Source organism: Aphidius gifuensis, linkage group LG1 (assembly GCF_014905175.1).
Source record: "Aphidius gifuensis isolate YNYX2018 linkage group LG1, ASM1490517v1, whole genome shotgun sequence".
Classification (NCBI taxonomy): domain Eukaryota; kingdom Metazoa; phylum Arthropoda; class Insecta; order Hymenoptera; family Braconidae; genus Aphidius; species Aphidius gifuensis.
The window spans coordinates 7634258-7661155 of NC_057788.1; the positions used below are offsets into that span (position 1 = coordinate 7634258).

The window sequence follows — 26898 nt, forward strand, 5'->3', positions numbered from 1 at the left end:
TCGCCATCAAAAGAAGAGAGAGAGAGATAGAAAAAAAAAAAACAACCATTGATACCAGCGCCACATATCCGGAATTAATTTTTCGCCTTGATAGTACATATATATACATGACATATTTAATAATAGAGTTCCATCGCGTGCTTTAATTTAACCTGATCGGCTGTCCGCGAAATAGTGAAAAATTGAGTAAAAAAAAAAAAAAGAAAAACAATAAATAAAATTGATTTATTAACCAGTGCCTCAATAATGGATTATAAAAAAACAATATACATAAAATTAGTGTGAATATAATAATTGTTGTGATGATGATAAATATGTTTTTATTAGATTTGTGAATGCGTATGTCGGCTGACATAAAAATGGCCCAGGAAACTGACGACATCAATTTGACTCCCCAAGAGCTACAAGTTCTATCAGAACTAGACAGGTTAATAAAAACCTAGCAATATTATAAATACTACTAAAAACAATCAATTATTATAAATAATATTTATTTATTATTATTAACATTATTATTATTTGTAAATCTAACCTCAAATTTTGACAGTAAACGAGCGGGCAATTTAAGCCTTTTTTTTAACTCACTGACATGAATTTATTTTCATAATTATTTATTTAATAATATTTACAAAATAACAATAATAATAATGACAATAATAATTAATTATTTTAATATAAATAATAATATAATTCTACAAGTTGTTTACATGTTTGTACAAAAAAAAAATTTAGATGAAAATTGAGTAAAATGGTTTAATAAAAAAAAACATGTTTGTTGTTGTTTTTTGCAGTCGACAATTTGGTTTTTTAAAATTAAATTCATCTGAACATGCTAAAAAAAAAGAGCTTGTTGTACGTGCAATAAAATATCTTGAAAGAATGCTTGTACAAGCACAAAATGAAAAACAAAGTCGTCGAGCTGATAGTACAAAAGGACGTTATGTTAAAATTAAAAAAATTGATGATGATGATGAAGAGGATGATGATGATGATGATGTTGATAATGATGATGATGATGACGATGATGAAAATGGTATTAGCATTGATCCAAAAACATATTGTAAACTTGGTCATTTTCATTTACTTCTTGAAGATTATGCCAAAGGTTTGTGTTTAATTTATTATTTTATTTTTGTATCATTACAAATTAGTTAATTTAATTTGATTAATTTATTCCAACAGCAATGTCAGCATATCAACAATTTTATACATTAAAAGGAGACTATTGGAAAGACGCTACTTTTCTTTATGGACAAGGTCTTGCCTATTATCATTTCAATGCTTATCAGTGGTAAGTTTTTATGCTAATTAAATTTTTTTATTTGTTTATTTATGACTTTTTGGTATCAATGCAAAATGAAGTGAGATAAAAAAATACGAGTATAAATAATTTTAAACTGGGTGATTGTTGATCACCTTGAATTGTCCAACCATTAAGCCCTTGAATTTAAAAAAAAAACTGGGTTCAATGTTCTCTACCCTTAACTACTCGTACTGACTTTATTTTTTTTTACTTTTTGGCTTTATTTTTTTAAAAATAATATACTCATTTTATTTATTTTTTTCTTATCGTTTTATTGTTTTGCTTTTTATCATACATAAACATTGACTTGTTGGTAAAACAGATTTTTCATTGGTTAGATTTTTTCGAACGTAGATGGCAATGATAAACATTATTTTTGTGTTGAAAAAAAAATTAAAAATGGAAACTTAATTGACGTCTTGGTCTACGTGCCGATGTGCAACTTGTGCATGGCCGTATTTTATCATTGTTATTACAAAAAAGAGTTGGAGAAAATTAATAATTTTTATGGAAAAATAATGAAAAATCCTTTAATTTATTAAACCTTTTTTTACTACAATTTTGGATTGAATCTAGTTGAATTTATTGAGAGAAAAAAATAGCTGGAAATTTGATTAATTATTTAAACAAGTTAATTAATGTCAATTAATAATTAAAAATAAATCAATAATTATTGGATTATTTTAAAATATTAATTATTCAATGAAATATATTTTTAATTTTTAACGTCGTGCTGATAATCAATAATTTAAAAATGAATAATTACTTTTTTTTTCTTCTCATTAATCATTGAATGAAAATAAATTTGTAAAATTTATTTCGAACATATGACACAATATCCATCAGAAGATGAAAAAAATAAATAAATTAATAGGGTGAATAAAAAAAGACAATTGTTCCGGGACATGAAATAATTATAAAGCTAGAAATTTAATTTTGTGTATAAATTTATATATCAAGACCCTCAATCGAATTTAGGGATGAAAATTTTATGTTCTTTATTACACAAGAGGGAGATGATAAAAGAAATAGTGGTATAAGCTTTGGTGACGTACTTACTGTTACCAAATTTACCCCAGTGTTTGTTAGAAAAAAAAAAAAATTTATACAAAACATCCCTGGGAAAAAAGGGTTGATAAATCGTAATCATCATAAGCTGATAAACGAAATTTAAATTTAAATTAAAATTCTTTTTTTTTTTTATAAATTAAAATTCAATAGTTTTATAAATAAATATACATCAATAATTATATTTATAATTTTTTTTTTGAGTAAAATATATTTTTAGATTTATTCATTTTTTAATTTTAAATTTTTGAAATAGAAATTTCATTTCATTTGGTAAAATGCAAGCGACCCACTCCGATTTTTACGACCCTCTTGTAACGTTTTTAGATCTGTTAAATTTGTTTTTAGTTTTTTTGTTTCTCTACTCGACGTTGTTTTTTTTTTTCTATAGTTTATTTGAATTCCTTTTTATGTTTTCATTTATTTCGTTACCATGTATATATAATTTTGTTTTTTATTTTCATTTCGTCGTAATTTCGAAATAGAAACAGTTAATTAAAAAATGAAATTAAAACGAGTCATTTGATATTTAATTATCATTGTGTCTTACAAATTTTTATAAAATATTTTTTTATTTTATTTTTTAACTTTCTTATTTTACGAGTCATTTGATTCATTCATTTTTTATCTACAACAATGCATTATATTTTTAGAAAATAATATTACAAAACTCGGCAATAATATAAACTTTAAAGTTGAAATTTTTCTATTCATTAAATTCATGTTAAAAAAGTTTATTTATTATTTTTTAAATAATATATTTAAAAATTGTTTCGAAGCACAAATTTCGTGTCGTATTATCTCTAAATTATGGTCAAAAAAAAAAAATAGATAAATAAAGATAAAGAGCCTATAATCATAGTTTAAAATAACATAAAAAAAAAAAAAAATATTTAAAAAAATAAAAGGACTTTAGTGAGGATAGAGACTTTCTTCCGCCATGATTCGAAAATGGTAGGTCACGTACGCATTGGCTCCAAAAAAAAATAGGGAGAGACATTTTATTGATTGAATTTTATATTTTCTTTAACAAATCAAAAAAAAAAAAATCATGTTTAAATATAAATTTTTAAATATTTATAATTGTATTTTTAATATTGTGTTCATGCTTGAAATAATTACAGACTCATTTGTCGAGGGTTAAAACCGGAAAGAACAATTGTACGACGAGTTTTTTATTTTGCATGAATTTTTTTTGTCATTTACGTTTTTATATGTGCAGGTGCATAGATGCAACTAATGACCGTCAGATTTAACAAAAAAAATTCATGCGTGTTAATAGGTTTAAATATTTTTTTATTTCATATTCATATGGATTATTTATAAGGGTTGAATATGACCCAGATTGTAAATTTAAACAATCAATATTAAATGACCTGTTTTTTTCTAACGATCGATATTTTTTTTTTCGCTGAAATTTACAATAAAAATTATTTTTTCCGGTAAAAAAAATTCTCCAATTGACTGTACATATTATTTGATGTATTAAAAATTTTTTAGTCAATTTAAAAATATCATATTTGTTGGATAAAAATATTATTTTCAAGCTGATAAATTTTTTTTTTGATTTTTAAATTGATAAACTCGTCGACCGAGGAAATTTTTGATTATTGAATTTTCGATATTGTTTATAATATTTTTTTGATCGGTTTGGAAAAATGAAATAATAGTAGTATTATTTATAATTTAAATGAAAAAAAATATTATAAATATTTATGGTCACATGTGCAGAGCAAGTTATTGGCGCGAATTGTTTGGCGAGGTCATGGTCAGTCGCTGATGCTGAAAACGAGAGTCAACAAACTCTCCCAGTCAATCCCTTCCCCCTTTAACCCGAAACTTTTTTTTTTTCAACTTATTTATACAATATCTAGTTTTACTATCAATAAATTATCATTAAATTTTTTTTAAAAATTAATTACACCACGTTGATAATATCAAATCACATTTTTAAAAAAAAACCAACGGAAAAATTTTCAAGAAATCCCACAGTTTATTAAACTTGCCCAAAAAAAAAAAAACCACAATAATATCTAAATATTAATCTAATTAACACTAATTTTTCTAATCAACATAAATATATTTTTTTTAATTAAAAAAATATAAATTTCAAACTTGAAAAAAACGAAATTCGAAATTTCGAAAATTCAGTTTTAATTCAGCCCAAGAGCTTCTTCAGTTTATTATTAATATAAACAAAATAATAAATAAATAAATAAAACGTTAAATTTTATTAACAATTTAAATCAATTTATAATGAATGAAAAATAATTTCGTCGGACAGTGACAAGTATACAACGAATCGAAACAAATAGCCATGAATGAACACAAAAAAAAAAAAAATATATAAAATTGATATACATATATAAATTGTAGATATCATGGTTAACATGTGTTTTTTACATATTTATAATGACGTCATTGAATAGCGGCAATGTTATGTATTACGTATTACATCCAATGAAAGGTCACGACGTCACAAAAAAATAAAAAATACACGCGACTTGATGAAGTAATAGTGAGACTCTGTGTATGCGTTTAAAGATAAAATATTTATATGACGTCATATTCATAAATAAATAATGACTGGTAATGATAAATTTTTCCAAAAATTAATAACAAATTTATAATCAGCTTGAGGATTGATCCTCAGTTGATTTTGTTGTTGAAAGTTTTTAATTTTTTCTAATTAAAAAAAATTTATGAGAGAGGCGAAGAAGGGCCAATATGATAGGAGTACATTGGCCAGGAAGATTGGTTCTTGTTGTGGGTAAAGCCGGCAAGAAGTGAGCCTGTAAATGTGGGTTGAACGACCCTACAGTCCGAGTTCAATATACCGTCAAGCTTCAAGCATCATGTCTGCGCGTCCTCGTACTTTGTTGCGCATTTTGTCAAGATATTTAAAATACATTAATTTAATTAATTAATCTTGACATATTTTTTTTTTTATCATTACCTTATTTTATATTTTTTTTTAAATATCAAACTCAATGTCAAAATTAATTTTTTTTTCTTATCAATGAATGGGGGGGAAAAAAATAATTAACTATTTTGTTTTTTTTTTTTTTTTTTATCTTTTGATTAATATAATATAAAAAGATTAAAAAAATATAATTCAATCAATAATTAAATTTTAAATTATAAAATTATTTTTTTTTTATTGATTATCAATAATTTTTTATTTATTTATCGAAAAAAAAAGATGTCTAAAATTAGTTGAAGTCATTGACATGTAAATTCTCCGAAAAAAAAAAAAAAAAAAAATTAAATAAAATATTGTAACGAAAAAAAATATAAACAAATATAATTTAATAATTAAAAACAAAAAAAAAACTATTAATCGGGCGGTGGCTCGTGTCGGAGTGACTCGTTACTCCGAAATATTTTGAGAGAGGGGTAAATTGCGAAGAGAAATATAAATAAAATTGAAGTAAAAAAAAAAAAAACAAAAAAAATTATTGCGCATGCGTTTGTATACACTGTTTCCTCTCTCAATCTATGTATTTTTTTTTTCGAATGTGTATGTGTTGAGATGGTCGAGCCCACACTACCCCCATCTCCCCTCATTGCCCCGCTGGCATTGCCGACATTACTGCATCCTGCGCGCGCTGCGCGTCACCGTCAATCCGACAAACGGCTTGCTTTGGTTGCTCCAGTCGTGCGAGAGCCGTCAAAGGGGATGAGCCCCGCTCTCGCTCTTAAATAATAATCATCATCATTTATATTTTATTCTATCTCACTTTAATTTTATCCATTATCATCATTGTGATTAGTTGATAAAAAATATTTAAAAAAAAAAATTTTAATACTCAAATATTATTAATATAAATTTCGTATTAATTTTTGATAATTAAAAAAAAAAAAAAAACAACAATTATATAAATAATACATTGTGTTCTTTATTATTGTGATATATATTTTTTTTTTTATTTGTGTTTTGAGTGCTTGATGAATTATTTATTAATAAAAAAAAAAATAATAATATCATTGAATAATATAAAAAAAAATTAGTTAAAAAAATATAAAAGTTAAATTGTGTTATCATTTGTGTGTTGAGTGATAATAATAATTATCAAGTTTTTTATACAAATAAAAGTGACGCAAGAGTATCTGAAAAAATACATAGTGTAAAGACAAAAAAAAAATATTAATAATTAAATGGAAATTGCTGATTATTATTTTATACTTGGAGACTAATTTAAATGGTGAGTTTTAAAATAACTCGATTTTTTTATATTTAAATAATTTTTCATGATTATTTAAACAATAGATTGATAATTTTATTGTGGGTCAATGCAACAAGTTAATAGCTTTGACTGTTTTGATAAAAATAGAAAAAAAAAAAACTATTAGTTAATTATCAGAGGGAAAAAATATTATTGAATTTTGTTTTTTACAAGTTTTTTCTTGTATTAAATATTGTTTGGTTGTTTATCTTTTTTTTTTTTTATGGTAGTATATAAATATACAAAATGAGTACATTGACGAACAAATAACAAACTTATACAGCTGAGAATAAAACCAGGTCACGTGTGTGCGCGATACAAAAACACGTTGTCACGCCAAGATACTCGCTGTGCTAATTAAAATACATAATTAATAATTTTTTTTATATAATTTATATATCAATGTTTATCTATTAAATATTACCTATTTATTATTTAATAGTTGGTTTTACTACATTTTAATACATTCAAATAAATGCTTTCTATTTCTTTTTTTTTTTTACATAATTTTATTTGTTTATGTAAAAAACAATGGCGTCTTTTTTAACGCGCAGATTATCAATGAATTTATTTCATAAAAAAGCTTAATTTCTGGGGATTATTTTCTGAGTAATTTTTGCTTTATTAACTTTTTTTTTTTAAACCTAACTTTCGTTTTTAGTATGAAAAAAATTTATTGATTTATATTTTATTTGATAAATCAAAATAATGTCAATGATTTTTTAAAACAACTTTTTATATATATGTGTAATTTTTTTAACAACCAGTTTTGATAAAAAAAAAAACTATGTTTAATTTAAAAAACCCCAAGTACGATAAATGGTCAAATAGATTTTATATAAAAAAAAGTAAAAAAAAAAAATCTTCAGTGAGTTCAGCAACCTCAAATATTGTACCTGTATCTTTTTTATACATCAAAGATAAATTTTTAATTTTTTCATACATCAATAAAATGATGTATAGATAATTCATAAATTTTTTTATTTTATTTTTATATAAATTTTATGTTAAACATGTTTTGACATTGTCAATTTATTATTTTTTATTTTACAATATAAGTACCATTTTTTTGTAATAAAAAAACTAGTTTTTTATAGGTAAAATTAATAGATAAAAATATTTTAAAAAATTATAATAAATAAGCATAAAGTTGGAATAGTATATGAGAATACCGACAATAATAAAACAGTTAGTTTCCTGTCGTTTATATGTAGTCGCGTGGTCAAGGCTCACACGATGATGTTGCACGCGATTTTTCAGCTCAAGGATCCAACACGTTCCTTATATATATTTTCTATATAAAACTATAATTGTATTTTTATATATAACCTTTATTTTATATTTAATTTACTAACTCTTCTCTTGTCTAGGAGATGAATCCTGTCGTCAAGGAGTTTCCCCTCTCTGATATATATTATTTTTATAAAACCACCAAGAATTTAAACCAAAAAACCTGTTCTATATTTTGTGTCTTCACCAACTTCTATTCAACTCATTATATTCTTGTCTGTCTTTTTTTTTTTTCTACAAAATTACATTTCACATTTTAAAATATATATTATCTTTTTTTGTTATCATTGAATCCTTTTATTATTTTTCTTTGTAGACGTTACATATTTTTTTAACGATTAAAAAATTATCTCATTTTTTTTTTTTTTATTGACAAGAAATTTTGTTTGACCTTCTTGACAATAAAATATATATAAAATACATTTTAAATTGATTGTTTTTTTTTTTAATTATTAATTTTTCAATTTTAATGATTATTAAATTATGAAATTTTAAGTTCAATAAATGGATTGAATGTGACCATGAAAGTTCAACAGCCCTCTGTATAAAAATTTCTGACGCAAAATGGCGACGCCAGTGCCCCCTATTTTATTCGTCCTATTATTCCCTTTGTGTTATTTTGTGTGTTCCTTGTGGTAAGGCCATCGTTCCTTATATATTTTTTTTTATTTTTTATAATAATATCCGTGGGCCCAAAAGCAGCAACAGCAGCCCCAAAGTAAAAGGTGGGTCCTGTGTTGTCTACCTATACTCATATATATATATATACTCACAGGATGTCAGTGTAGCTCTCTTTTTTTTTTTTTTTTTATTATTTTATCTCATTTTTCATTTTTATATTTGCCTCGTCTGCTTTTTTTTTACCTTTTTCCTTCTTTTTTTTAAAAAAAACGAAAAAATTCTTTTTTTTTTTGTTTTTGCTCTTATTTTTCTTTAAAATATTTCAAATTTTTTTGTTGTCTTGATATATATTTCACAAGCTGTGATTAAATTTGCTCCAAATATCAAACCCAAACTAAACTGTATTTTTTAGTTTCGAAATTTCGATACTCCATTTTTCGAAATTTCGATACTCTATTTTTTCGAAATTTCGATACTCCATTTTTCGAAATTTCGAAACTCCATTTTTTCGAAATTTCGAAACTCCATTTTTTCGAAATTTCGAAACTCTATTTATTCGAAATTTCGATACTCCATTTTTCGAAATTTTAATAAACATATCTATTTGTTTTTTAATTACTTTTTTTTTTTTGCTTTCAAATGAATTTGTGTGAGAAATTTTAAGAGGGAACGTTGAGAGTTAGCACTATAAGAAAAATGAGGTGAATGTTTATTAGCAAATGCCGTTTGCAATGTTACATACATAAGTATAAACTATACCAAGCGCAATCAAAGTTACGTCATCAGTTGCTTAGCAGTGCAGAAAAAAAAAAAATAATAATAAAATAATTTTCCTCTTTATTTATATACACATAAATTTTTTAAATTAAATCTGGGAAAATTGTTGTTGAAATAACAGTCAAGGAGTTTCTTGTATATATTTTTTAAATTCATATTTTCCATTGCAATTTGCACTTAATATTTTGAAACAATAATATGATAATAAAATTCATATAAAATTTATTGTTATTTATTAAAATCCAACACCGTTAATTCTCAGTATATTTAAAGCATTATTATACATAAATTCGTAGAAATTTTATTGAATAAAAATTTGTATCAGTAATATTTTTTTTATTCAATTCACAATTATATTTAAACAGTTCAATGAACTCCAATAAATATTTTTAAATATATATCAAAATTAATCAGTGCATCAGGATTGCATGTCATAACAACATCATCATACCCTTTTAAATCGACAGTCAATTTTCGTGTTTTGATAAATTTCATAATAAAATCTATTAATACTAAATAAAAAAAAAATAAATTCTCAAACCACGCGATCGTTATTACATTATATTACATTCAACTTATTAAATAAGATGACACGATAATAATTGATTTATTATTTTTTATAATTTTTTTTTTCCAACAAGTATAATAATTATTTTTCATTTTCATTACAATTACTTGTCATTGACAATCGAAAATATTTTTAATTAATATTTCAAAATGAAAAATTAATTAATTTTTTTTTTTTTTTGAAAATTTAATATTGCTTTTATTTGTTTATAAATAATTTAAAAATTTAAAAACTATTTATTATCATTACAATAACTTGTTATCAGTAAATAAAAATTAATTTACATTTATTTATAGTTTTGATTAATTTAATAAGAAAAAAAATTTATAAATCAATTTTTTCAAATAATAATTTCAACACTTTTATTTCTTCAGCAATATATATACAGTTCAATTGTTATTTATTTTCTTTGACAATTGAATATTGATTATAAAAAATAAAAGTACTATAAAAATAAAAAAAATAAAAAAACACTGGTCATATGCTGTTGTTGTCGTATCCCCATATCAATAATACAATGCACTTTGAGAAGAAGTAAAAGGGGTGTAGTATAAAGATGAAAAGAAAGTACAATAAATGACGACCCCTTGTTCATTGCTTTATCCACTGTATTTATTATTTCCTTACACATATTAAGTATACTTTTTTTTTTAAATTTATTTATTCGTTTTTTAAATTATGTCTATGTGCACGTGACATATTCATCTGTCTTTATCCATCAACCATGAAAAACTTGGTGAAAAAAAAATTATTTTTTCTATTTATTTACATACACAATTACATGTATTGTTGTACACTAATATTTTTAAATTTTTATTTACATATATACAGTATCAAATACTCAATAATTGTTTGTGCGTGTGGTCTTAATCTTAATTTTTTTTTTACATTTTATGTTACATTAATTGTGATTTTACAAATGAAATTAATTCATATATTTTTTGTAATTTGATTAAACAATCTCATAATCTAGATAATTAAATAAATTGTTGATAATATTTATCAACAATTTATACAGCTAATAATTAATAACATTATGAAAAATATTGATCAATTTTATTCATGCAAAAATTATCAGCTTAAACAAAGTAATTTTTTTAAAATTATAAAAAAAAAATGTTTTATATTTTATCATTCAACGATAAAAAAAAAAACATATTCAACATCTTTTTAAAAATATTTTTATTAATATTATTATTATTTAAGATAAAAAGAATAAAATAATTAAAAAATAATATTTATTTTTTATTAACCAGGTGTCTTGTGACGTTGTGTAAAGAAATTTTTTTTTCTTATAATTTTAATGCACGTCTCAATGACATTTTTGTTTTATTAAATATAAATTATTATTATAAATATATATATTGGGTTTGAGAAGGTCAGTCTTTTCATGCAGCTGTCTTGAAATTTTTATTTTATTTTTATATATGAAAAAAATTTATAAATAATTTTATTGATTATTTCGATTAAATAAAAAGGTGTTTTTTGATAATGCAATTATTGTCATTAATTTGTACAGTTTAAATAATACCTGCTACATTAAATTGTCATGTCATTTTGTGGTTAAATAATTAAAATACTTAATTTTTCAACAAGCAGTGGTCAAAGTTTCTTCTCAGTTTTGTCTACGCCCGTTTTAAAGCTGATATAACATTCAAAGTATTGACCCGAGTATTTACCTTTTACAAACGTACGGTAAAATTTTTTATTTATTTATAATTACACTATATAAAAAACACTAAACAATTAAATAATTAAAAAAATTTATTTTTTAATAATAAAATAATTTATAAAAAATTAATTATAAATTTTTTTTTTTTAAAATAAAATTACAAAATAAATTTCTATAATAAATTATAAATTTTTTTTTTCAAAATTATCTAAATATTATTATTTATTTTTATGAGTATTTATTGTAATTATTTTTTATAAATTTGTAATTTTATTTTTTATTGATATTATATTTTAACCGACCTCGCCTTCATGTACAATATACGAATCGCGAATTCAAGTTGGCCTGGGCCAACACGAGACTCACCGAAGACACCCGAAATATTTTGATTCGAATTCTCCATGAGCTTTCACTCGTTGAAAGTAGATAAAATTTTTTTTTTTTTATTTATTTTCTCCCTTGGCAAAATTTCGAAGCTTATACAGAAGGTCGTATTTATTATCGACGTAAAGCTTTCGACCTTCCGAATGTCCTTCAACTTGTATTTATAAATATAATCAATTAATATTATAATAAAATTTTTTTAAAAATATTATTTCATTCGTCATGATTCATGACTAACTAGTCAACTATTAAAAAACAACAACAACAACATTCTTTTACAGTTAAATAAAAAATAAAAAAAAATACATTTTCACTGTCATCAAATTTGCTCACTTCATAACGGATGTAACGTCATTGCGTAAAAAAAAAACCAAACAATAAAACAATTCTTTATATTCTTGAGGAAATAAAGTAACAATAATTTTTCAAAAAAAAAAAAAAGAATTCAAGTTAATGGTTAAAATGTCCCGGTTGTTTTCTGCAACACCGTACACAATTTTTGATGGCCGGACGTTTTTTATTTTTGTTCTCTTTTCAGACAGTGTCTCTCCCTCTCTTTTTTACTCCAATCTGATAACTATTTTTTTTATTTTTCTTCTCTTTTACTGAATGTATCTTTCGTACAAGTTTTGTATCATATAGTCCAGCTGGTAAACAGCTGCCCACATCCTGCCTTTGGTCGACGTGCATCGTGTCTCAAAGGATACTCGTCGATTTTTTTTTTTTCTCGTAGGCTTTCTTTAAACCTGCATATACTCAATATCAACATAAATTTTCAGTATGTCTTTCCTGTTTAAATATATAAAAGAATAAATATATCAAGTCTCAATATGGTGGAACAGGTGCAAGGTATTATTTTCGAGCACGCGACCACTAAAATTCAATCATATTTTTGCTTTATTTGCTTTATTATTTTATCTATAAATAAAATTCAAATATAATTTATTTTATTATAAATAAGCTATTTTTAATGTTAATTGACCAAAAAAAATATCTGATTAAAGTGACTTGATGACTCTTTTGTTAATTTTTCTTTGCCAACAAAAATTTAAAGATGGACACTTTGTACAGGTGCAAGTTAAATTGTGACATGATTTTTCATTTTAACCATCGGCTGTGTTAAGCACCTGCTTTAATAGCTCGTGTTTATTTTTTGATGCATCTGCTATAAATGTATTTTATTAACTACCATAAATTTTTCTTTGTATTTGTAATTTACACGTGCGTGATACGTCCAAATAACCCGGTGGTCCAGCTTTTTTTAAATAACAAAATTAACAAGAAGAATAAATACTTGAAAAATCACATAAATTGAGTCATCATCAATTGTTTAATAATATTTTAATAACAATAATGAATTTTAGCTTGTGAAACAAGTTTTTTTTATAAATTGACTCTTAGTCTCAATCATGATTTGCCACTGTTGCAATTCATTTAAAAAAAAAAATAACATTGCTTAATGATAAAATAAATTTGTTAATTATTATAACATTTCTTTGTTATATTATTAACAAATAGACAATAAATTTTCTCCCACATGTTATCAATAAATTAACAATCGAGTCATGTCAAAAGTCATTAATGCTTTTTAAAATGCGTGGGTCTTTAAATACACGACTATGAAGTTGATGTAGGTCAATGAAAAATTGCACTACATCACATGATGTCACAACCAACAACTTCCGGCTTGTATAAATAAATTATTATATATATTTACAAAAATGTTTATTAGTATTATATTTTACTTGTAGTATTTTTTATCTTTTAATTTTTTTAAATTATTTTATTTATATTTTTACAGTCGAATTAATTATATGTAGGTGTTGTTTTGAATCTTTTTTTTTTTTATACCACAATTTCACTTTGTTTTTGTGTGGGTAGAAAAAAATAAAAAATATAAATAGTTGAAAGAAAAAATTGTATAGTAATTATTTTAATGTCGGATAGAAAAGTGAAAATAAAATAATGAAAACGAGTAAAAATAATAATATCAAAAAAGAGAAAACATGATATTATTATGCAAGTATAAAAAAGTAAAAAAAAAAAAAACATTTTTCTTTTTATTTTGCGCAATATAACGATGTCACGATGTTGTTGTTAAGTGCACGTGTTAGTTGTTTAACAAATTGTTATATCTTTTATTCTGAAACTTCCGTAAACTCAGTTTCTAATTTTTCTTTCTTTGTAATTTATAATTTTAATACAACACTATTCTTTAGAAAATATATCCAAGTAAATTTATCTAAACATTGTAAATTATTTCTAATTAATTAAAATAAATTAACAATTAATTTAAAAGAAAATAATACTTGCACGTGTAATAAAATCATGATGACATGATTAATTTTGTTTTATTTATTTTTCGTCATTAACTTTGATTGAAACCCTTTGAATATTTGCATATTTGCATGTAAAAAAAATTAATGTTATCATAATTGTTTATAAATTTATTCAAAATCATCAAGTGTAATCTTTAAATGTCATAGTTAATTAATTTACAAAGTGTTTTTGTATTTAAGGCAACCCTTAACCATGGGGTGCATTATTATTACTCAACTTGTATTTTATTTACATCAGGAAATGACTTTTTTTTTTTGGTGTGTTGTGTGCGTGTTTATGTCACGTGACCAACAAAACACTTGATTAACAATTATGATGTGCATAAATATATTTTTTTATAAGTCAAATATTATTTTTTAGCTAAATTGAAAGAAAAGCTTGTAAAAATTTATCTAACAATTTAATTTCAAGTAATTATTTTTTAAACATTGTGTAGCTAATAATTACTAAAGAAAATCAAGAAAAATTATGGGAAAAAACTCTCTAGAAATATATTTCGAATTAATATTTTCCATGAAAAAAAGAATTTGAAAAAAATTAAAAAACAATTACGATAAATGAGGATTAACTTTTAGCACAATCAAAATCATTGCATATTATAATTTTCTTAGAAATTTCTAGCTTTTATTATTTTCGAAATTTTTTTTTCTCTACCAAATGAGCCTTCATGGTGTCTTTAAAAGCCATATGTCTTTAGACTAATCCTCTGTCTAATGAAACATGCTAAAACTAATATCTTTTAGCCACAATGATTTTTACATTTTCACTAAAAAGAATTGCATATTACAAGTCATCAATCATAGCCAAGAAATAAACTGTTAAAAAATTAACAAAAACAACAAATAATCCTCCAAAAAATTGCCAAAATTTTTTCAGTAAAATTTATTATAAATTTTTTTAAATCTACAAGTTAACAGTCAATTAACTTAAAAAATAAAAAAAATAAAAAAACATGATGAGTTTGAAGAAATTATTATCAGTAAAATATGATACTTAAAAAAATTTTTTTATTAAGATTATAATTTTAACCTATCACATTGTCTTTTGAGATACATTAAAAATAAATACCACAAAATATAAAGCTACCATTATACACCTATATACACTAACTCATTCTTTCAAAAGCTGGTTTTTTCTGACTCATCCTTTCATACCAAGTCAATGTACTTTCTTGTACTTGTTTTTATATATATACATAAATATTTTATTCATCCACAAACGCTGTGCACACACGTATATTCTGCACCGATAGATATTTAAAATAATTTATATATATTTTTAAAAAATATACTTATCCATTTATGTCTTGTGTATAATATATACAATATTAGAAAAAACAATTAACCATATAAATACTCCATTATTTTTTCTCTGATAATTATGTCGTTGTACTTGTTCTTTATTCAACTTTTTTTCCTTGAACAACTTTTAACCATTTATCTTGACAAATATGTACAGTATTATCTTTTTGTCATATATAAATTAAATTTACAAATAAAACTTATTTTACCTCGAACCTGTACGTATATTTTCTTGTTTCAAAATATAAATAAGAAATAAATAAAAAATGTACTCGACGAAAAACATAAAAAAAGAATAATAAATTATTAAATGTAATATTTAAAAATAGATATAACACAGGTCAATGTATTTTATAAAAAAAAAAATATTATTTCCTGATGAAAAAGAGTCTTGACTAATTTAAAAAATAATTTTGCATATGACGTGTATGAAATAATAAATTTATGAAGAATTTGTCATTCCATTGAAGCATGTACAAAGTCACTAAAAAGTCAATGACATTTTCATTGTGATGACTCACTTATTTCTAGACTTTTAAAAAAATATATATATCAAGCAATAAATGGACCAGTTTAATATGTAAATTTAAAAAAATTTTATTTACTTTTTAAATGGTAAAAAAAAAAAATATAAACATGACAATTATAAATTTGTCCCATTGTCTATATAATGTATATTTTATTGAGGTAGATTTTGAATGAAAGAGTTTAACCCAGTGATGTAAATCACACGTCAGCTGAGAGAGCAATGTGATTTTATATTTTTTTATTTTATTTGATCGTTGAATATCCCTTCCTTCTTGGCAACTCTCAAGGTTGTGCACTTGGGTACATCTTGTATCTCTCCCTCTTTATTTTCAACAAGTTCACATGCAAACGCATACATTTATCAAACACAAGGTCGCAATTGCACAATTCTTCCGTGTCATTTATTTCACAATATAAATTAAAATGAAATAAAAAAGAAGAAGATATTTTATATATATATTTTAATATATTGATTATTTATTTGTATTTTTTTTTCTACAGGGCAATAAAGGCATTTCAACAGGTATTATGGGTGGATCCAAGTTTTCCACGTGCATGCGATATTCATTTGCGACTTGGGCTTATGTTCAAGGTTCATACTGACTATGGTTCAGCTCAAAAACATCTTAATTTAGCACTATCTGATGCTAGTACACCTGCATTATTTTCAAAGCTTGAAAGTAAGTTTTACATTTTTTAAAATAACTGTCTAATAAATTGTCAGCTGTTTTTAAATTTATTATTTATTTTTTGAATATATGAATGGATTCTTCAAAAAAAGTTCCATTTAAATTTGATAATAGATGTTTTTCCATATATTTTATATAATGATTCATGGACAAGCATCAATGGCACTCGGTTGCGTTTACCCATCATCATGACGAAATAACAGAAAAATAATATTTAAAAAACGTTTTTATTTACTTAAGTATATAACAAGTTGTACCGGTTATTTTATATATTTTATTTTTTATTTTTTTCGAGTTCAAAGACCTCAAGTTTTTTGACATCATGTACCGGGCGCTATTAAAACAGTTGTATAGTGTTGAATTTTAAAACTAAACAAAACTGGTCATAACTTTTAAACAGATTAAATAATAAAAAAAAATTTCTTTTAACAAATCTTGATATATTTTATGAAAAATTATTATTATAATACAAAAAAATATAAATCTAACAAGTTATTTTATTTATTTTATTTATTTTATTTATTACTGTTGTAAATTAAAATTTTTTATGTTTTTTTTTTAATATAACATGAAAAATAATGTATATTAAATTATTTCTATCATTTAAAATTGCAAAATATATTTTATTAGGTAATAATAATTTACGTTATTATTTTTATATTGTTTTTATTTGTTAAAAATAATTCAACTATTTTATTTTTTTTAATAACGTTATTGGAATATTATTTGTGTGTTGAAAAATTATTGTGAGGTATCATCAAATTATCCCCAGACAAGTACAATATAATGACGGTAATTCAGAAGGGTATAAGCAACTATTGAAGTTTAAAAATATATACACGATATTCACACAACAACAGCAATATACATCGTACATAAAATAGAAACCTCATGAGAATATTTTTATTTTTCAATAAACCCCTTGTACAATATTTATCGAATTATTACCACAAATAATAAAACAAAGTTAAATAAAAATTTAAAATAATAATAATAATTAACAATTTTTTTTATTTTTTATTTACAGTTAAATTTCATATTGCTCATCTTCTTGAGGTTGAAGGAAAATATCGTTTAGCAAGAGAAGAATATGAAACATTATTAAAAGAAAATTTATCAGCTCATTTAAAAGCTGATATTTGTCGTCAATTAGGTAAGCAATAAAATAATATTTTAAATTAAATTAACAAAAATATAAAAAAAATAAAAATTATTTAAAATAATAAAAGCAAGGTTGAACTGGTATATGATTGTAAGCTGTGTATATGGCAGACACGTGTATTGATTTATTTTATGGACAAGAGAAGTGAGGGGTGGTTTCTCTTTTCCAGCATAGAATTAAGGGGAAGAGGTACCCATGGTGGCATTGGTGATGGTGCAATGAATTGTGAATCCTAAGGGTGCAAAAGAGATAGATGATAATAGTATAGTTTTTCAAATGAAAAAAAAAGTATATTATATAATAAAAAAGGGTGGATTTTTATGGGGGTGGATTGCTGATTGTGGGAAGCAGACTTTTACCAACACTGACTGAACTAAACTGTGACTATTTGTATGTGTATTTATTTTGAGTATTATATGTGAATAGCTTCATGACTGTATGTTGCCTGGCAGATGGTCTGTACTCAAAAAAATCCTTGAAATAAAAAAATTAGGGAAAATAAAAAATACAAAGCTTTAGAGAATTTTTAAATATTTACTTTTTTCTCTTTTGATGTGTAATTTTTTTATTTAAATAATTTATTTGCTAATAATATCACTTGATTTTATTTTTAGCAAATAAATTGTAAATTTAAAAATTTCAATAAAATTAGTCATGGTGTGTCTATTGATGGCTACAAGTAATTTTACATTTATATTGAAAGAAAAAAAAAAGAGCTAGGAAAATGAAAAAAAAAAAAACAAACGTCTTTGTGTATTTGAAAAATTTTTATGACTACCTGGAGTGAATAGTTTTTCTGGTTATTTCAAGATGCATTCTTCTTCTCAGTTCATTACAACAACTTTGAAAATCTTTTTATGGTCCAGGGTCATTTCAACCCTGAACAAATGTTTAAACTATTGCCTGTATTTTTTTATTTTTATTTTCAAAGTACCTACTGCAGTATTCTTAGTTTCTTTTTTTTTTTTTTTTTTTATTTTTTATTATTCTTCAGCTTTAGTTTCTTTTCTGATTGACTGCCTCTGTGTTACTGTTGAATTTTTCCCAGGGAAAGTTTTTTGACTACGTGCAATACAAGTTGGCCTTCATGGCGTTATTTTTTTTTTGGACAAGGCCCTGAGGGCCTACCCTTCATAGAAAAAGATTAAATAAAAAAAAAAAAGAAGGAGAAATAAAAGAAACTTATATTTACCTTCATATAAGTTCCAGGTGTTCAAGTATAATTCATAGATGATACTTGAAAATAATATTTAAAAAATACACATACATCTAGCACGAATAAAACTAAAAGCAAGTGTTGTAGTTATAAAAATAATAATTTAAATTAAATACTAATATATCTATAAAATTAAAAACAATTTAAATTTTCTTAATTTTAAAATAATAGATTTTTGGATAAATATTTAAGTTTACAATTGTTGTGTTTGTATTGGTAGGGGAGTGGCAAAAAGATGCGTATAGTAATTCAAGACTGCCTTGAAAAAAAATTGTATTAAAAAAAAATAAGGAAGAGAAAAGGAAGGAAGGAAGAATAGAAAAAAGATAGAGGCGGGGGAAATAATACTAGGCAAAAACAGGCAAAAATAGCTACCCTGGTTGGATCCTTAAAAATTCTATTCATTTTATAGTCAGACGTTCATCTAGGTCTATACATTTTGTCTAAAATTTTAACTTATCCATCACTTTAAATCTCATTCATCAATCAAAAATGAAAAAACTATTAGTAAGCTATATTTAAAATCTATAGAAAAAATAAATTCTATAACGCAACATGTTGCTTTAGTTTGTGTATATCTTTTTTTTCTATTTTTATTTTTTTGTTAATTTTAAAAACGTGATAATTTCATCAACATGATGATTGTAATTTTTATTATATATAAAACTAATTAAAATTCAAATGAAAATTTAATAATAAAAAAATGTGATTGACGTATAATATGTTTAAATAATTAAATTTATAAAATTAATTTACAGGTTGGCTGTATCACGTTGTTGATGGTGCAATTTTAGGATTATCTAAAACTCAAAAAACAGCAATTGCAATTCGTTGTCTTCAAAGGTCAATTGATGCTGAACCAAAAAGTGGACAAAGTTTATATTTACTTGGTCGTTGTTTAGCAGCATCTGGTAAAGTTCACGAAGCATTTATTGCATATAGGTAAATTGAAATTAAAAATGATAATTTAATTTATATAAAAATATATAAATTTATTAATTTATTTTATTTATTTTAATATATAGAAATTCCGTTGAAAAATCTGAAGGTAATGCTGATACTTGGTGTAGCATAGGTGTACTTTATCAACAACAAAGTCAGCCTATGGATGCACTTCAAGCTTATATATGTGCTGTTCAATTGGATAAATCACATTCAGCTGCTTGGACAAATCTTGGAATTCTTTATGAAAGTGTCAGTCAACCCAAGGACGCATTAGCTTGTTACGTAAACGCATCACGGTATGTTTAATTTATCTATTAAATATCCATTCACAAGTTTAATTAAAAAAAAAACATGCTCATCTTCAATTTATTTCTATATATAAAAGAAAAAAAAAAACTCGTTTATAACATGAAATTTTGTTACCCATAGTAATATGGAAAATATTGAAGAATCACATTTGTGCAACGAGATGTAAGTCATCGACTGATCAGGCACATGTTTGATTCATCAAATGTATGGCTAGTTATTCATCCAACGACATATATATATTTTTATTATTTTTAATTTTATTAATTGTATGTGTATTTTTTTTTTTTTGTTTACAGTGGTAATAATAACAACAACAACAGTATATCACATTCACCCAGTCCATTGACTGGTCTAGGTGGTGCCAAGTCTGGTGGCACTACACCAATGAACCCGTCCCTTCAACAACGCATTAATTTTCTTCAAACTCATTTGAGTCAAGCACCAATGCCATCCATAGCATCAAAGTAAGCAAAATAATACACATAATAATTAAATAATATATTTTTATCTTGATTATTCATTATTTACTTTTGTTTTTTTATAGAAGACGGCTATTGCCGTCAATTGAAGAAGCTTGGAATCTTCCAATCAGCGCTGAAATGTCGAGTAGACAACAGCAACAACAACAACAACAAGCTCCTAATACACCTGGATATAATAAATATTCGGTACCACCGTCAAATCCAGCACCACCACCACCACCGCCATATCCACAAAATCAAGTGCAAAATATACAAAAACGTTTTAAACCAGAAGATCAAATGTCAATTAATCAACAACAACCACAGCCACAACAACAACAACGTCCATCATATTATTTAACACCTCAGCAACTTCAAATGTTACATGTTTTACAACAAAATCAGGCAAATTTAAATCCACAACAACAAAGTATGTTTCAACAACTTCAACATCAATACAGAGCAATGCAACAACATCAACAAAATCTTCTTAGACATCAACAACAACAACAACAAGTGCAACAGCAGCAACAACAACAACAACAGCAAGTGCAAGTACAACAACAACAACAACAAGTGCAAGTACAACAACAACAAGTGCAACAACAACAACAAGTACAAGTACAACAACAACAATTGGCACTGGCACAACGTGGTTTGAGGCCTGCTCAACCTGGTTATGGACCATCATTATCAGGACAACCAGGTGTATTAAAAAATTATGGTATACAACAGCCACAAAGTGGTTCAGTAGCACTTCAAACTGGTTTTTCAGATACAAATATTGGCTATAATGCTCCAGCAACAGGCAATGCACAACAATCACCAGGTATGCCTTATAAATCAGCATCAGATCCAACATATAATACACAAAGACAAGCTCAATTTAATAGTAATAATAATAATAGTAATAATAATAACAATCAACAACAACAACAACAATATCAAACAACAAATAATCAATATGGTGCTCAAGGTTATACACAAATAACATCAACAACAAGTAATTATCCAGAGGGTGCTGCTGGTGGTAATAAAGATCTTGGTGTAACTGATCAAGAGCTACAAGCATTATTATCACAAAAAGATATTGCAACAACATTAGCTGAAGATTTATTAAAACATTTTGGATCAGAAGATTTAGATGTTAAAGATGATATTCCAATAATGAATAATGGTAATTTAAGTTGTGGACCATTTTCACCATCAAATATTGATAATAATAATGAAAAATTAAATAATAAAGATATTAAAATTGAACCAATTGATAATAATACATTTGATATAAATAATAAAAATGATATAAAATTATTAAATGAAACAATTAAATGTGAGGCAACATCAAGTACAAATAATAATAATAATAATAAAATTGATATATTACGTACAGAGCCAGTTTTAAAATTTGAAAGTTTACGTGAATCACCAGTTGAGCCAGAATTTACAATTGATATGTCATCAAAAGATGTATTAGATGCATGTCGTGGACAAGGTATAAAAGGTGTACCAAATTATTCAATATTAACTGATCGTTCACCACCACCAGCACCACCAGATCCACCAAATCAAAGATTAACTAAAGAACAATTATTACCACCAACACCAAGTGTTTATTTGGAAAATAAAAAAGATGCATTTAGTCCACAATTACAAGAATTTTGTTTAAAACATCCAATAGCTGTTATACGTGGTTTAGCAGCAGCATTAAAATTAGATTTAGGTTTATTTTCAACAAAAACACTTGTTGAAGCAAATCCAGATCATGGTATTGAAGTTAGAACACAAATGCAACAAACAAGTGATGAAAATTGGGATCCAGTTATGGCTAGAAAAGTATGGGGTTGTATTAGTCATCGTAGTCATACAACAATTGCTAAATATGCACAATATCAAGCATCATCATTTCAAGAAAGTCTTAAAGAAGAACGTGAAAAATCACAAGGTATACATTCATCAAATTTATCTGATTCAGATTCAAAAGATAGTACTGGTGTTGTTAAAAGAAAAAAAAATATATATGGTTTAGCTGGTAAACCTGGTTCAAAAATGCTTAAATTTGGTACAAATGTTGATTTATCTGATGAAAGAAAATGGAAATCACAACTACAAGAACTCATTAAATTACCAGCATTTGCTAGAGTTGTATCTGCTGGTAATATGTTGAGTCATGTTGGTCATGTTATACTTGGTATGAATACTGTACAATTATATATGAAAGTACCTGGTAGTAGAACACCTGGACATCAAGAAAATAATAATTTTTGTTCAATAAATATTAATATTGGTCCTGGTGATTGTGAATGGTTTGCTGTACCAGATGCATACTGGGGTGTTATATGTGCATTATGTGAAAAAAATAATATTAATTATTTACATGGTAGTTGGTGGCCATCACTTGAAGATTTATATGAAGAAAATATACCAGTATATAGATTTTTACAAAGACCAGGTGATCTTGTATGGGTTAATGCTGGTTGTGTACATTGGGTACAAGCTGTTGGTTGGTGTAATAATATTGCATGGAATGTTGGTCCATTAACTGCAAGACAATATCAACTTGCTATTGAACGTTATGAATGGAATAAATTACAATCATTTAAATCAATTGTACCAATGGTACATTTATCATGGAATTTAGCTAGAAATATTAAAGTATCTGATCCACGTTTATTTGAACTTATTAAAAATTGTTTATTAAGAACAATGAGACAATGTTGTTTAATACTTGAATATGTTAAAAGTAAAAATGTTGAAGTTAGATTTCATGGAAGAGGAAAAAATGAAGCATCACATTATTGTGGACAATGCGAGGTAACTATTTATTTTTCTTTTTTTAAATTATTTTTCAAAATACAAATACATGTTATTATTTTATTTATAATATTAATATATTTATATCATCTTTTCAGATTGAAGTTTTTAATATTCTTTTTATAAGAGAACAAGAAAAACGACATGTTGTACATTGTATGGACTGTGCTAGAAAACAATCACCATCACTTGAAGGTTTTGTTTGTCTAGAAGAATATCGTATGTGTGATTTAATGGAAGTATATGATGGTTTTACAATTCACACTGTTATTCCACCAGCACCATTGACAATTAATAGTTTGGTTTCTGTACAAACAACAAATCAAACCTCCTGAGACTATGATGAACACGGATATTTGAATTATCTGGAGACACTTCAGTAAAATATTCACATCTGTGTTTCAATACAACAAAGTGAGCAAACGCAATATATATAAAACAAAAAACAAACAATTTATTTCAAGTATTGTCTCAAAGACAAATACTTTATTTACATTTCTTTTTCTTTTTTTTTTTTTTTTAGATAAAAATTATTTATACAAATTCATTAGTTTAATTATCGACACGATTGAGATAAATGAAATCATTTTATCCAATTTAAAAAAAAAAATCATCCAGTTTATTTAGTTTATTTATTTATATATTTTTTTTTTTTTAGTTTCAATGTTTAAAAATTTAATTTAAATATTATTTTGCTGACACGTATTGTTTGCATTATTTTAGCCCATGATAAATTGGTCGAATGTTTGATATTCGCGAATGAAAAATCACTCGGTTATAATGGCACGTATTTTACGGAAGCCGGGTAGGGACATTGAGTGCTTACGTGCAATCGTACAAACGCAAACAGACAAGTACGCACGCAAGAAAAAATAATAAAAATCGGTGCACGCATGCTTTATTCGCCATATTATTTATTATTATTTTGTTGCGTAAATAAATAATAATAAACATTGCTCTAAACCTACTCTAATATTGATATGAATTTAAGGGATAAAGATATTAATTTCTCAAAAATATAAAAAATAAAAAAATTTATTTAAGATTTATTAAATTTATTTTATTTATTTATTAAACAATTCCAAAACAACAAATCACTATTTCACAATTAGCTAATACAACGAAATTTCTTTATTTGAATCAATTTTCAAGTGGTTAGGAATAATTCTTTCTACTATCTTGACTATTACAGCATTAAGATAAGTAATAAAGAAATTTTGTTGCATTGGCTAATTGTGAAATTGTGATTTGTTGTTTTGGAATTGTTTAATGATTGATTGAAAGTATTGACAGTTTTCTCATTTGTTGTATTATTGAAGTCAGTCGTTGATCTTTCAGTAAAATCTTTTTCAATGGGATGAGCGTAACTAACAAAAAAATAAATAAAAAAACACATAAAGTTATAACTTAAAAAAAAAAGCTTACGTGATAGATGAGCAGTTAAGATGAAACCGGCCAAAGAAAGGCGCGACAGCTTTTATGTAAACCATGTACAGTATTAGCTTAATTATATCTCTGTTCATGGTTTACATGAAAGCTGTTGCGCCTCTCTTTGGCCGGTTTCATCATAGATCAGCAATCAAAAAAAAGACTTATACCCGGTAAAGAGTCTCGCTTTTTAAAAATTGAGGCGAGACTCTACCGAGTCTCTTGATATTAACTACCGCATTAATTAAAAAAATTAAAAATGTCACGTATTTTTGAGAAATTAATATCTTTATCCCTTAAATTCATATCAATAATCAATATTAGATTAGGTTTAGAGCAATGTTTATTATTATTTATTGACGCAACAAAATAATAATAAATAATACGATTGCACGTACGCAAACTTTGGTTTGTCTGTTTGCGTTCGTACGATTGCACGTAAGCACTCAATGTCCCTACCTGGCTTCCTTATTATTTGGCATTTTTATTTTTTATATAATAAACAAATGAAAAATTCAATATGTGCCGCAAAAAAAGTAGGAGAAAAAAAAAACAAAAAATAACAAATTTTTTTGCTTGAACTCGTTTTATTTTTACAATTATTTATATTTTTTTTTTTTCGACTTTATTTAAAATATATATAGCTTCTTTATTTTTTAACAGCATGAGAATAAATAAAATCGTACTAGAAAATTTATATTATCTCATCTACAATCGAAACGTTATTTTTAAATATTTCACATTAACGAAAGTAAAACTTTCATAAAAATTTAAAAATCATTCAAATTTTCCTGTGTATATATTTTTTTTTTTTTTTCTGTATTTTATTTATAATATTAACAGTAAATTTTAACTGCTTAAAGAAAAAAAAAAACTGCTCAAAATTAAATGGAAAAAAAAAAGATATATACAAATCAAGGAAAATAAGAATTTTTTTATAATGAAATTTTTAAATTGTCTCTTGACGAAAAAATAAAATTCCAATAAATAAATTTCTAAAAAAAAAAATATTTAATTATACATATATAATATATAATAAATTGTAAAAAGCAAAATTTACCTATCAATTTAAAAAAAAAAAAAAACTATTTTCAAAGATCACATTACGATCATGAAATATTTTTCAAAAAATTTGATACAAAATTTCATAAACTAGCTAATTTACTAAAATAAAATTTAATTTTTTTATTTTAAATTACTCTTACATTTTTCGATGAAAAAAAAAAAAAACAAATAAATTAACACCAAGTGATTAATTATTATTACGGCAAATGTTTAAGTATAAATAAAAATAAAATTATCATTTTTTTTTTTTCTTCTTTTTTTCAAAAAAAAAAAAAAGATAGTCATTCATGTTTGTAAATTAAATTATTAACAAATTGAATAATAACGCAATGATGATAAAATTCATGAATATATTTGGTATATTAAAAGTAAAAACTTAAAAAGCCATTTTAATTTACCAATTTATTCGGAACTGATTTGACAAATTAAATTCGTTATAATAAAATATATATATATATTTAATTGTAAATGTTTAGGATATAAAATAACCGATATTTATTGAAAATAAAAAACAATAATCGGATTATCTAGGCAATTTCATTTTTTTTTTTTTTTTTTTATTATTTTTATTTTAGCGTTATTACATTGTAAATTGTATTAATCGTTAATAGCTCTTAACTTTATTTCATTTACATTGTGATTTTAAATTTTAGTAAGAGCTTAATTATTTAAACAAAAAAATTAATTAAACAAACAAACCATCAACCTCGATAAATCGGATATTTTAATAAAAA

General features: G+C 24.3%; 1 protein-coding gene across 2 annotated transcripts; it reads left to right on the plus strand.

The window, feature by feature from the left end:
• The first annotated feature begins 126 nt into the window (after positions 1 to 126).
• On the plus strand, positions 127 to 24581 carry LOC122847503 (lysine-specific demethylase 6A). Of its 2 annotated transcripts, XM_044145240.1 has the most exons (10): positions 127 to 427; positions 792 to 1105; positions 1183 to 1291; positions 16580 to 16758; positions 17795 to 17920; positions 19904 to 20087; positions 20171 to 20386; positions 20696 to 20863; positions 20944 to 23671; positions 23770 to 24581. In XM_044145240.1, the coding sequence occupies exons 1-10, from the start codon at positions 336 to 338 to the stop codon at positions 24004 to 24006; spliced, it is 4353 nt and encodes a 1450-aa protein (XP_044001175.1). In that variant the 5' UTR covers positions 127 to 335; the 3' UTR covers positions 24007 to 24581. The 2 variants fall into 2 exon arrangements, with proteins under 2 accessions (XP_044001175.1, XP_044001176.1); XM_044145241.1 differs by lacking the exons at positions 127 to 427; positions 792 to 1105; positions 1183 to 1291 and adding an exon at positions 5958 to 6576.
• Positions 24582 to 26898: the final 2317 nt, after the last annotated feature.